Raw genomic sequence first — 12519 nt, 5'->3', positions numbered from 1 at the left:
TGAGCAAACAGAGGGCTGTGGCGATTTCCACAGGCTGGTACTTACCAAACTGTCCTTCTCTAGCAGATAGTCTTCACGGCTCAGTCTTTGGGGACTTTTTTAAAACATATTCAGGTTTTATGAAAGTGACTTGGTGTTATGGCTATGAATGATAATTTATTTTATTGAAGATTAGAAGTGAAACATGCAACTGTGAAAATTGCTGATGTAATGGAGAGATTTGCTTTTCAAAAGATTTTTGGAAATAAATGATTGGTAGCATGGGATGGCAAATTAAGTGGACTTAAGCCCTGAGTATAGGTGATTATAAACCCTATTTAGGTGAAATTAAGCCACTCATTTTTGTCTCATAAAAAGTTGTGTTTTGAAATCCATTTACGAAGTTGTTTAGCAATGTGCAGTATTTTACACATTTACAGCCCTCAGATGCTATTACAGTCGAACCTCGTTACTACGTACCCCGGATACAACGTTTTCACCTTTTCAACGTACAGGTTTCTAATTCCCGTTTTAAGCCTATGTATTATTCCAATAGCAGCCATTGTTTACAACGTACACCCTTACAGCGTAAACTTCGATACAAGATCCAAATTTATAGAGAAAATACGAAAACTAACCATCGTTACAACGTACAGCGCTCTCCCCGCCCACCACAACTTATGTCGCTACATCTACCTGGTCTTCGCCCGACAATGCACATTTGTCATGATTTAATTTGACCAATATTTCATTAATATTTTCAGGCCAAATGCCAATTTGGATGCGAATGTTTATTTTAAAAATCCATTTTGACCAGCCGTTGTGTATTTTCGTTGCCGTTTATCGCCGGCCGGCACTAAGTAATCGTGAGTAATTTAAGGAAAATTTCAAGGATCCAAATAAGCTTTGTCGAATTATTTAACAGGTAATAATGTGTTCGTTTGTTTTGTAGTGAATTTAAGGGTCTGTTCTATTAAAGTTTTATCATTTACATGGATATTTCGTGAGTTCTTTCATCCATCTCGCACTAAGTGGTTACAACGTTCTATGCTTATAACGTACATGTTTTTGATATTCCGCCTTGTACGTAGTAACGAGGTTCAACTGTACATCAATCTAGTTGGAAAAACATTTCAAAACTGGGGCTTTTTTCCCTTAAAAATTGTAATGCAGTATTTTACAAATTATTATCTCAATTTTCTACGTTTATTCTATTCTAGAATTAGAGGGGTTACTGCACAGATGACACTGACCAGACAGGGGAGCACAGGACAAGCAGACACTAATATACAGGGACTAAGCGTCAGAAAGGAGGCAGGTATGATTAAATGAGCGGATGACAGGGGACGGTCGAGGGGCCGAAACGGAGCACAGACAGACCCTGACACATCCATCCATCCATCCATCTATCCATTTTCCAAACCGCTTATCCTGTTGAATCGCGGGGGGTCCGGAGCCTATCCCAGAAGCAATGGGCACGAGGCAGGGAGCAACCCAGGATGGGGGGCCAGCCCATCGCAGGGCACACTCACACACCAACTTACCAATAATGTAACACAATCTCTGAATCAAAAATGTAATAATTGATTTTGCATAATGTATCAGCTAGTAATGTAATAACTGCCATTAACATGTTAAAAATATCGGCAGGTGTTATATTATTGGCTGCTACACCTAACGCATATTCGCATTTAAACCAAATAATTAATATATAGGAATGCAGAAGAGTCATACGGTTGATATTTATTTATTTTTATTTATTTTTTTTGCATGAGTTCAGCGAAGCATTTAAAACATTTGCGATTCTTTGCTCATATCGCACGTTGCATGACTTTTCCCCCCCTTCGCTTGTCTTTTCATACCGCCTGATTTTTATAAGCCGTGCCGTAGAGCGATTCCAGCATTTTTCAGTCTTCCGGCTCCTGCTGCCGCTTGTGCGATTTGAAGGCGCAAACGAAAGGTCTCAGTCCTTCACACGGAAAATCATTCCAGTAGCCGATGTCTGAAAGAAAAATTTTACATCCTCAACCATATGACTAATATAAACTCGTGCGTTATGCTAATTTAAACGCAGCTTGTTTGTGTCGAAGCACAACTGAAGTTCCACGGGAAATGTTCAGTATGCATAATTTTCAGAAACTTTTTTCTCCTCATAAAAACAGGATTACAGTCCGGTGAGGAGATGCCTTGTCCGTCATTGTTTATGCTCTTTAGTTAATGTTTCTGCTGGTAAAATACAATTTGGGCAAAAGAACTTAACAAGTAAATTTGGTCGATACATAATACTCTAATAAGTGTTCTGTGAATAACCGTTTTTGAAGCGTCCCCATGGCTGTTTCCCACATCATCTCTCTCCCTTACATTTAAGGACATAAGCTGCGTTTCAACAATGAATGGGTTCAAATCCGCTCCCAACCCCCACCCCCCTAAACACAAAGTCCTCCCACATTATTGGTAGGGACACACCCCCACCATCCATACCCAAATATACACCCTTACTTACATTTTATGTACATCTCCATACAGTTCTCATTGTTCCAAGCGTTGTTCGGTTCACCTGGAGCCCATTTCTGGAAATTCCAGTGAGAACCATCCGTCCAGATGAATCTCGATGACTGTAATGGGAGAGCGAGACAAACAGCGATATCACTGTTATGTGGACATGCTGGTCACCAGCCTGATATTAACATTCCGGTCTACAGTAACATTACAGGTCACACAGAAGGGGCCCTCCCCTATCCCACGTCTCCCGGCACTCCGTCACCTTGCACAGCCGCATTCCACCCAACCAGATAGACCACTGACCGCGGCTGCGTTTCTTCACAATGCGGATGAGATCAGCGTTTGCACGGGCATTATGCACTGAGGCCAGGTGACCACCTGGAGCCTTTTGCCTGCAAGTAATCTGGTGCACAGAGGAATGATTAAGCTGAATACAGTATAGCAGTAATAGGTATGTTAGGTCTGATTGTGATACAGTTAGAATAATGGAATTCTTAGGTTCACTTATGGAACCACAACAGAACGTGGCACCTTGATGATGGTTTGCTTTACCTCGGCATTAGCGAAGCTGAGTGGTGTGTTGAAATACTTCATACAATAGGGGCCCACTTTGTACCAGTCCCTGTATTTCCTTCCATGACAGCGCCGTAGTAAGAGACTGGTCTCGTTCTGCCCTTCTTCTATTGACAAAGTGTCTGACAGAGCACAGAAAGCAACAACAAACATAACCCCAATGACCTGTTTAAATGACTGTTAGAATGACTTTATCGGAAAACTGACTGACCATTATCCATTGCAGCTGCCATGGCAGACAGGCAGAGGAGTGCAACCCCCAGCAAGCTTGGAGTCCTCATGTCTCGGCTCTTCAGTCCCACAGCACCTCTCTGCAGATAGCAAACCGGTGGTTACAGTTACGTTAAATAATAATCCCTAATATCGTGTTGGTTAAACATCACGCAATTGTTGATGATACTTAGTTACAAAATGAAATAATTAAATGTTATGTAATTTAGTTCAAAATGTTACTTATTATAGTGATTGTCAAAATGCTGTGAATTATGGCACTATTGCCACTGGAAAGACCCTGAAAGAAGGCAGGAATGTTTTGTAGGTCAGTGGTTCTCAAATTGTTTACGATGTGTATGACCTCAGAAAAAGATTATGGCTGACAGCATAAATGGAAATAACTGCACAGAGCACTAGAGGCAGAAACCTCTCGCGTACCATTGTTTGAGAACCTCAGGTTTATGCGATCAGGAGGAGTCCACACTGAATACAGAGCACCTAATGATATTTAAGCCACATTGGTTCGTACCAATAAGGACAGAAATTACATGTGTATATCCCTAAATAGAGGCAAATATATGCAAATATGTCAATTATATATTAAGCAATCATATATGTTCTATATATACATACGATCAAACATCATACAAAACTCATATGTGTGATATAAGCGGGATTTAGACAAATATCAAATGCTGACCTTTGAAGATCTGTGACTCTTCTTTCCCTCCTGTTCATTCTGGACCTTTTTATATACTTTTATCAGGAACTATAGCATAACTGTATTACACAACCAACCCACAGAATCACCCCCCACCTCAAGCCCTTCAATCTTGCCCACTTATTAAGTAAAGCGTAAAATGGTTAGGGTCCACCTCAAGCCGCGGGTGAACTGCAAACTCTGATAACATTAATGGAGAAGTGACTGTCGACTCTTAAATTCTCTTAGTTTATCTTGAAATGCATGAAAGCAAGTCAAAGAATTGTCTCTATTTCATTTTTTGGTTTTCATACAGTAGAGGAAAGGTACTCAATCATTTCCCCCCAAAATCCAAATTCACATCAGCGACACAAAGCCAAGGCCCGCTGGCCCCATAAATTCTGCTTCATTCCGCCAGTTGAGTAGCCCTGCAGTCGAGGCAGACAAACATGCTGTCTGTGGTGACTGTGATCCACAGCTATTCATCATAATATCATAATCTTCATAATAAATAAGACACAGGGCCACAACGCAATTTGTGAGGAGAAAAACTTTAAAATTAGAAATTTAAATAAAAAAATATATGATTCAAAGAAGCATCTGCTCAACATTCAAATAATTTAGAGGGTCGAGTAGGGATTCAACCCGATTACTTTCCAATCACCAACATGGCATCCTAATAAAAATTCCTTGCACACACAGAACAGAAGGTAGGATAAAAAACTTCTGAGAAGAAGAGAACTTTTCCACATAAGTATGAGTATCTGGGCCCATGTTTGACTTTTGAGTGTGTGGAGCTCCTTAATGGGGCAGACTTAGTTCCTGTAATAAGCAGAACTTCTTTTTGGAGGAAGTACTGCTGTCCTCCTCAGGATGACAGTTCAGATAACTCCCTTATCGGTCACATGTCTGACCTTCTCTGCCTTATTTGTGCTGTTTCTCCTCCTCTTGTTAGCCCATCTCGTCTACTTGAACCACAGGGAAGCACCTTTGAGCAAACAGAGGGCTGTGGCGATTTCCACAGGCTGGTACTTACCAAACTTTCCTTCTCTAGCAGATAATCATCACAGAGGCAGTTAACTGCAGACATCCATCAAAAGCTTACCTAAGCATGACTGATTAAAATAAACCCAGGGCTCGGCTTGCTCCATGGGAGTTTTTGATATTCAGGTTTTATTCAGATGGTTATGTGTTACGGGTATGAATATGTTTGTGTTTGTAGCCCAATATGCAGAGTTATGCTAGTGTTGTGTTGAATCTGTTTCAGGGATCACGTCTAATTTAGTTGTACATTCATGCAATGAGGATAAAATGCTTCTATTCTATTCTAATCAGTGATTATGAACATGCTCTCCAAATGGACTGAAACATCTCCTTGTAGAAAAGCTAATACCAAGACAGTAAAACTCTTGTTCAGCAAATTTGTGTGTAGATACAGTATCAGGATAATCTGTGTTTGTAAATTGTGATAGAGGAATTCATTGTGTTTGAGATGCAATGGAAAATGTATACAGAGCAAAGATTAACATAGATTAACATAGATTTTGCCAAGCAATGGCGCAGCAATAGACTTGCATTTCATCCAGGGTGGACCCAAGCTTGGTGGCCTTCGCTGCCTGGGACAGGGTGTTTCATTAGTATAGTGTTTATATAACTCTAAGACAAGAGGGGTAGGAGGCTGCAAACTGTCCCAGGAAATATGGGGTATAAAGCTGGGGTCCACTTTGTATGGGCTGCAAATCAGCTGGTGGGGTGGTGGGCGTGGCTTACAGTTTGGGCCTTGTGCTGGTAAGTAGAAGGCTGGTGATCTGAATCTCATCCTTGAAAAAATAACCGCGTCTGTTGGGTCCTTCGTTTTTACCATTTTTCCTCTCTTCGCCGTGCAGTTTTCGGCAGGGCATGGGGGTGAAGTTTGCCGGCGGGATTAGGGGTTGAAGGAGGGAAATTTGTGGGAGGTGAATTGTAGACTAAAATTAGCGGGTCTTCAGTCAGTCTTATCTTGTTAGCATGCAGCTATCCCTCAGAGGTGCAGAAGCTTAGCAACCAGGTGATGGACGGCGGTCACAGTGCTGCTGGAAGCACCGTGCACAGAAATATGGCTGCAAGTGGTGACACGGGACGGCGAGGAGCTCGTAGTGGGTTATGCAGTAATTCCTGAGTGTCCGGCACCATCCATTCCCCCCCGCCTGCGACTGTACTGTGCTGAGCTCCTTGTTGTTGGCGTCGGGGTCAAGGGGAGTGCGAAGTCGGGGTATGCCAGCACTGGGGCCTCGATCCATGCAGGCAGGTGAAAGTGATGACACAGTGTCTGAACCACTCAAAGGGTCGCCACATGTCGGTCAGTCACAGCGCTGCCAAAGTCTCACACAATCCACCGCTAGTACAAAGCGAGACCCAGGAAACTGCAGAGCTCTGCAACACTTTGCAGTCGGCAAGTCTCACCACAGTGATCTTTCCTGGGCCCACCGCCATGCCCTCAATGCTTACTGCACGATCCAGGAACATGATCTTTTGGTTGGAGAACTTTCCAAGGTTGTGGCGCAAGGCTGAGAACTGAAATCTGGGGTGGGGCTGGTTCCTTTAGATGGTGATGTCTCTTTTCTTGTCTGCTGTCTCTATGTATGCATTACTTATCTTGGTCTTTTGCAGTTATGTGTGCATGTGTGTGCATGACTGTTTTGGGGTCTCTCTTGTCTAGTGAACCAAGTCTGCTCGGTCTAACTTTGACAGCTCCACACACTCAGAAGTCCTCCTCGCAACACTCTCAGGAGGTAATAAACACCATGAGCACTCCGCCAGCGTTGCCATTTCAGAGATAGTCTGACCAAGTCATTTGGCCATAACGATTTAGCCCTCACCAAAGTCACTAACATCTTTAGCCCTGGCCATTTCCATTGCATTCAACATGTGGACTATGAATACCAAATGCTGGCTTACTATGTAATATATCCTAGACCTTGACATGTGCTGTTTTTACAAGATAATCAACATTATTCACGTCGTAATGTTTTGCTCACTGTTGTGTATCGGACATTCACAGAAAACCCCAGATACAAAACACAATGAGGATGTAACCCTCTGTTAATATTAAAATATTTTAAAAGATGTTTGTTGGATTCATCGTGTCATATTTATTATGATGAATAGCTGTGGATCACAGTCACCACAGACAGCATGTTTGTGTTCAGCAAGCCTCGACTGCAGGGCTACTCAACTGGCGGAATGAAGCAGAATTTACGGGGCCAGCAGGCCTTGGCTTTGTGTCGCTGATGTGAATTTGGATTTTGGGGGGAAATGACTGAGTACCTTTCCTCTACTGTATGAAACCCAAAAAATGAAATAGAGACAATTCTTTGACTTGCTTTCATGCATTTCAAGATAAACTAAGAGAATTTAAGAGTCGACAGTCACTTCTCCATTAATGTTATCAGAGTTTGCAGTTCACCCGCGGCTTGAGGTGGACCCTAACCATTTTACGCATTACTTAATAAGTGGGCAAGATTGAAGGGCTTGAGGTGGGGGGTGATTCTGTGGGTTGGTTGTGTAATACAGTTATGCTATATTTCCTGATAAAAGTATATAAAAAGGTCCAGAATGAACAGGAGGGAAAGAAGAGTCACAGATCTTCAAAGGTCAGCATTTGATATTTGTCTAAATCCCGCTTATATCACACATATGAGTTTTGTATGATGTTTGATCGTATGTATATATAGAACATATATGATTGCTTAATATATAATTGACATATTTGCATATATTTGCCTCTATTTAGGGATATACACATGTAATTTCTGTCCTTATTGGTACGTACCAAAGTGGCTTAATATCATTAGCTCTCTATTCAATGTCAAGTCCTGCTGGTCATTTAAACCAGTGGTTCTCAAATGATGGTACGCCCTCTAGTGGCAAGCAGAGTTATCTCCATAAAATTTTTCGAGGTGGTACACATCGAAAATTTGAGAACCACTGACACACGAAGCATTTCTCCAGAATTTCCTGCATTGTTTCAGGGTCTTCAACTTTTCAGTGGCAATGCAATGTCACTTTAAAATGTGTCTTTTTGAATTATATTAGATAACATTTAATTAATTTTATAACTAAATATCATCAACAATTGCATGATGTGGAAAAACTGAGTGAAGTCTAATCAACACGATATTAGGGATTATTATTTAACGTAACTGTAACCACCGGTTTGCTCTCTGCAGAGAGGTGCTGTGGGACTGAAGAGCCGAGACATGAGGACTCCAAGCTTGCTGGGGGTTGCACTCCTCTGCCTGTTTGCCATGGCAGCTGCAACGGATGATGGTCAGTCAGTTTCCTGATAAAGCCATTCTGACGGTCACTTAAACAGGCCATTGGGGGGGTCAGACATGTGACCATCCTGGGGCAATGAGGACTGAATCCAAACAGGCCCCAAATGATTTGTTTAGCTCAGTTTGAGAATTCCATACATCTCAACATTCCTAGTTAAAGGCTGTTTCCCAAAACCTTTGTCATTCTACCATCATCGTAACTTCAGAGAGAGAATTCAGTATGATGACACTCAGACAGGGGGCGGCATGGTGGTGCAGTGGTTAGCACTGTTGCCTCACACCTCTGGGACCCGGGTTCGAGTCTCCGCCTGGGTCACATGTGTGTGGAGTTTGCATGTTCTCCCCATGTCGTCGTGGGGTTTCCTCCGGGTACTCCGGTTTCCCCCCACAGTCCAAAAACATGCTGAGGCTAATTGGAGTCGCTAAATTGCCCATAGGTGTGCATGTGTGAGTGAATGGTGTGTGAGTGTGCCCTGCGATGGGCTGGCCCCCCATCCTGGGTTGTTCCCTGCCTCGTGCCCATTGCTTCCGGGATAGGCTCCGGACCCCCCGCGACCCAATAGGATAAGCGGTTTGGAAAATGGATGGATGGATGGATGGACACTCAGACAGATTAGGACTCTTGATCATAGCACAGCCCCATGGAATCATTATGTTTTCTGTGCTCCACCAGATCACAGTGTCTCTGTGGAAGAAAATCAGAACTACTTAAGCAACATCCTAAAGCAGTGTCGTAATGGACATTACAAGGACTGGTACCAAACAGGCAGCTACTGTATAAAGTATTTCAACACACCAAGGTCCTTCGCCGATGCCGAGGTAAAGCCCAAACCGTCCTCCAGGTGCCTCATTTTGTAGCAGATCTGTAAGAATTTCATTCTAACAGTATCAGAGCCAACATCTGTATTACTTCTATACTGCATTCAGATTAATTGTTCCTTTGTGTACCAGTCTGCTTGCAGGCATGCAGCTTCAGGGAGTCGCCTGGTCTCCGTGCACGATGAACAAACAAATGCGGATGTCTTGGCTGTCGTGTTGAAATACAATTCCTCCTCACCAAGGATCTGGTTGGGCGGTCAAAGGCTTGGTCAGGTGATGGAGCGCAGGGAGACGTGGGAACAGGGCAGGGACGTCCATGTGCCTTGTAATGTTACTGTGAACTAGGGACGATAATATCAGACTAGTGACCTGTGTGTCCACAACAGTGATATCGCTCTTTCTCACTCTCCCCTAACAGTCAAAGAAGTTCATCTGGACAGATGGTTCTCTTTGGAATTTCAAGAAATGGGTTCCAGGTCAACCAGACGACACTCAAAATATTGAGAACTGTGTGGAGATGAACTGGAAAAGTAAGAGAGAAAGGAGAGCAGCGTAGATGGGAGAAGAGTGTCAGAGGGAAAGTAGCCAGAGGGAAGCATGGAAAATGGTTATTTACAAAACATTTATTAGAGTATAATATATTGACCAAATCTAATTAATATACTCGTTTATCCAAAGTGAATTTTTCCAGCAGAAATATTAACTAAAGAACAAACTTACACGAGGCGTCTCCTCCCCAGACCATAATCCTGTTTTTATAAAGAGATAAATGTTTCTGAAAATTTTGCATACTTAACGTTTCCAGTGGAACTTCAGTAGTGCTTTGAAAAGAACATCCATCCATCCATCCATTTATTTTCCAAACCACTTATCCTATTAGATCGCGGGGGGTCTGGTGCCTATCCCGGAAGTAATGGGCATGAGGCAGGGAACAACCCAGGATGGGGGGCCAGCCCATTGCAGGGCACACTCACACACCATTCACTCACACATGCCCACCTACGGGCAATTTAGCAAGTCCAATTAGCCTCAGCATGTTTTTGGACTGTGGGGGGAAACCGGAGTACCCGGAGGAAACCCCACGACGACATGGGGAGAACATGCAAACTCCGCACACATGTGACCCAGGCGGAAACTCGAACCTGGTACCCAGAGGTGTGAGGCAACAGTGCTAACCACTGCACCACCATGCCGCCCCCTTGAAAAAAAAACAAATTGTGTTTATATTTGTATAAAGAGAGTTTGCTTCAGGATATATGATGTTTCTTTCAGTCTTGGGAGAATGGAATGATGTTCGGTGCACCGACCAGAAACCTTTCGTTTGTGCCTTCAAGTGGCAGAAGCGGCAGCAGGAGCTGGAAGACTGAAATGCTGGAATCGCTCTACGGCACGGCTTATAAAAATCAGACGGCACATGAAAATTTAAAAACAGAGGAAGATTCATACAAAATGCAAAATTTTTAAATGCTTCGCTAAACTCATGCAAAATAAAAAACGAATTAAATACCAACCATATGATTGCATTCTTATTTATTCATTATTTAGTTTAAATGCAAAAATGCATCATGTGTCGCAGCCAATAATATAACAACTGCCAATATCGTCATTATTTTTAATACAATAATGGCGGTTATTACATTACTGGCTGATACATTATGCAGAATCAGTTACTACATTTTTGATACAGAGATTGAATTACATTATTGGTAAGTTATTATATAATCAACTTTTATTACATTATGAATGGAAAAAGCATCACGTTATTGGTAGTTCTTGTGTTAGTGTCACTGAACTCGTGCAAAACAAAAAAAGTCTATGAACTGTATGACTGTATTCTTGTTTAACTGCTGCCATTTTTGATACATTATTGGCTGGTACATTATGAAGAATCAGTTATTACAGTATTGGTAAGTTGTTACATAATCAACTAACAACATTACGAATGGAAAAAGTTATTGGCAGTTCTTACATTAGTGTCAGGGTCTGTCTGTCTGTGCTCCGTTTCGGCCCCTCGACCGTCCCCTGTCATCCCGCTCATTTAATCATACCTGCCTCCTGTCTGACACTGTTAGTCCCTGTATATTAGTGTCTGCTTGTCCTGTGCTCCCCAGTCTGGTAATCTGTGCAGTAACCCCTCTAAGCTTCTCTGATAGTGTCGCTCCGTTCTCCCCCGTGATAGTTGGTATCTCCCGTGTCTAGTTTCTCCGTTTGAAGTATAATATGCCTGCCCAACCCTCTGGGCGCCTCCAGATTCCTCTTTGTAAAGAAGGAAGGCGGAGGTCTGCAGCCATATATCGATTATCGGGTCCTGAACGCCATCACGGTGAAATGGTGGGAACCCCCCCTACTCATCCACTCTGGGCAGAAGCAGCTCAGATCTTTACCAAATTGATACTGCACAGTGCCTACAACCCGATCCGGATCTGAGAGGGGGACGGGTTGGTGAACAGTTCTTCAGTCTTTCAGACATTCATGAACAAATTCCTGGCCGACCTGCTGCACCAGTTTGTCGTCTACATAGACAATATTTTCATTCACTCCATGCCCGTGGAACAACATGTTCATCGCATATGCCGCCTCCTACGCAAAGTGTGAGAATCTACCGTTAAGTTCCTGCGGTGCCTGATCCAACCAGGAGCAGTGGAGATGGACGAGGAAAAGCTTAAGGCTGTAAGGGATTGGCCAAAATCCCAGGTGCTCAGAATCAGACATCTGTCAGAGCACAGTACATCACATGTTCTGATGGCAAACTTGACCATCTAGTCGCTGAAATAAAGGACATGCCTCACGCTGGATACCGGCTAGTGAAGGGGACTTTGCAGGCAAGAGGGCATCGGGCGCAATGGGACAGGGGGGGCTTCCATGCACCGTGTGGATACTCTTCGCATCCTCTCTCGCCTGAAGCAGATAGGATGTGTTGTGCGGCGAATGTATTCAGCGCCTGACCCAAAATCTCTGCTTCACATAGACACCAACCATAAGCTGATATGGTGTGAAACATTTGTTCTTAATCTATTATAGTTTCCTGTTGATGAATTAAATTTCGCATGATGCAACTAGGTGTGACTAGGTGCAATATCGGGATGTTTGTTGCCATTCATGGCTTCTCAAGAAAGGTACGATGCATGTATGTACAGAGTCAGTTGATGAATTTGAATTGCAGCTACAGGAACATAGACTAATCCAATCTTTATTGAAAAGTCTTTAAATTAGTTGCACATACAGATTTTCTAGAATTTGTATTTTAAGAGAAATTTGATATAAAAAAATATTTCAAGTTCTGCTGATCTTTATGTTTCCCTGTGTGTAGGTATGGGTCACCTTTCATCATGCTTATTTAGGGGACGTGTTCAATTTTCACCTGCAACACTCATGCCCTTTGTGACTTTTTAAGGGTTCGAGGCGAGCACGGTGTCG

At 42.8% G+C, this 12519-nt stretch overlaps 2 protein-coding genes across 2 annotated transcripts; one reads left to right on the top strand and one right to left on the bottom strand.

Moving 5' to 3' along the window:
• Positions 1–1710: 1710 nt before the first annotated feature.
• LOC125728603 (C-type lectin BfL-2-like) lies at positions 1711–3995 on the bottom strand. The gene is made up of 6 exons (XM_049005500.1): positions 3968–3995; positions 3266–3365; positions 3034–3176; positions 2744–2884; positions 2483–2594; positions 1711–1981 (listed from the first exon to the last, which is right to left on the bottom strand). Exons 2-6 carry the CDS (start codon positions 3333–3335, stop codon positions 1887–1889), a joined length of 561 nt encoding a protein of 186 aa, XP_048861457.1. The 5' UTR covers positions 3336–3365; positions 3968–3995; the 3' UTR covers positions 1711–1886.
• A 3577-nt stretch (positions 3996–7572) lies between these two features.
• On the top strand, positions 7573–10615 carry LOC125728596 (lectin-like). Its single transcript, XM_049005492.1, has 6 exons — positions 7573–7599; positions 8176–8275; positions 8957–9102; positions 9235–9375; positions 9521–9632; positions 10375–10615. The coding sequence occupies exons 2-6, from the start codon at positions 8206–8208 to the stop codon at positions 10467–10469; spliced, it is 564 nt and encodes a 187-aa protein (XP_048861449.1). The 5' UTR covers positions 7573–7599; positions 8176–8205; the 3' UTR covers positions 10470–10615.
• Positions 10616–12519: the final 1904 nt, after the last annotated feature.

Source organism: Brienomyrus brachyistius, unplaced genomic scaffold (genome assembly GCF_023856365.1).
Source record: "Brienomyrus brachyistius isolate T26 unplaced genomic scaffold, BBRACH_0.4 scaffold343, whole genome shotgun sequence".
Taxonomy (NCBI): Eukaryota; Metazoa; Chordata; class Actinopteri; order Osteoglossiformes; family Mormyridae; genus Brienomyrus; species Brienomyrus brachyistius.
This window is presented reverse-complemented; position numbering and strand designations above follow the sequence as displayed.

Excerpts from the sequence above, each read along its gene's own strand:
- LOC125728603 (XM_049005500.1), bottom strand. The coding sequence starts at position 3,335 with ATGAGGACTCCAAGCTTGCTGGGGGTTGCACTCCTCTGCCTGTCTGCC. Across the intron at positions 3,177-3,265 it reads GGCAGCTGCAATGGATAATG|ACACTTTGTCAATAGAAGAA; the intron begins GTCAGTCAGTTT and ends GTGCTCTGTCAG. Across the intron at positions 2,885-3,033 it reads TCAGCTTCGCTAATGCCGAG|ATTACTTGCAGGCAAAAGGC; the intron begins GTAAAGCAAACC and ends TCTGTGCACCAG.
- LOC125728596 (XM_049005492.1), top strand. The coding sequence starts at position 8,206 with ATGAGGACTCCAAGCTTGCTGGGGGTTGCACTCCTCTGCCTGTTTGCC. Across the intron at positions 8,276-8,956 it reads GGCAGCTGCAACGGATGATG|ATCACAGTGTCTCTGTGGAA; the intron begins GTCAGTCAGTTT and ends GTGCTCCACCAG. Across the intron at positions 9,103-9,234 it reads GGTCCTTCGCCGATGCCGAG|TCTGCTTGCAGGCATGCAGC; the intron begins GTAAAGCCCAAA and ends TTTGTGTACCAG.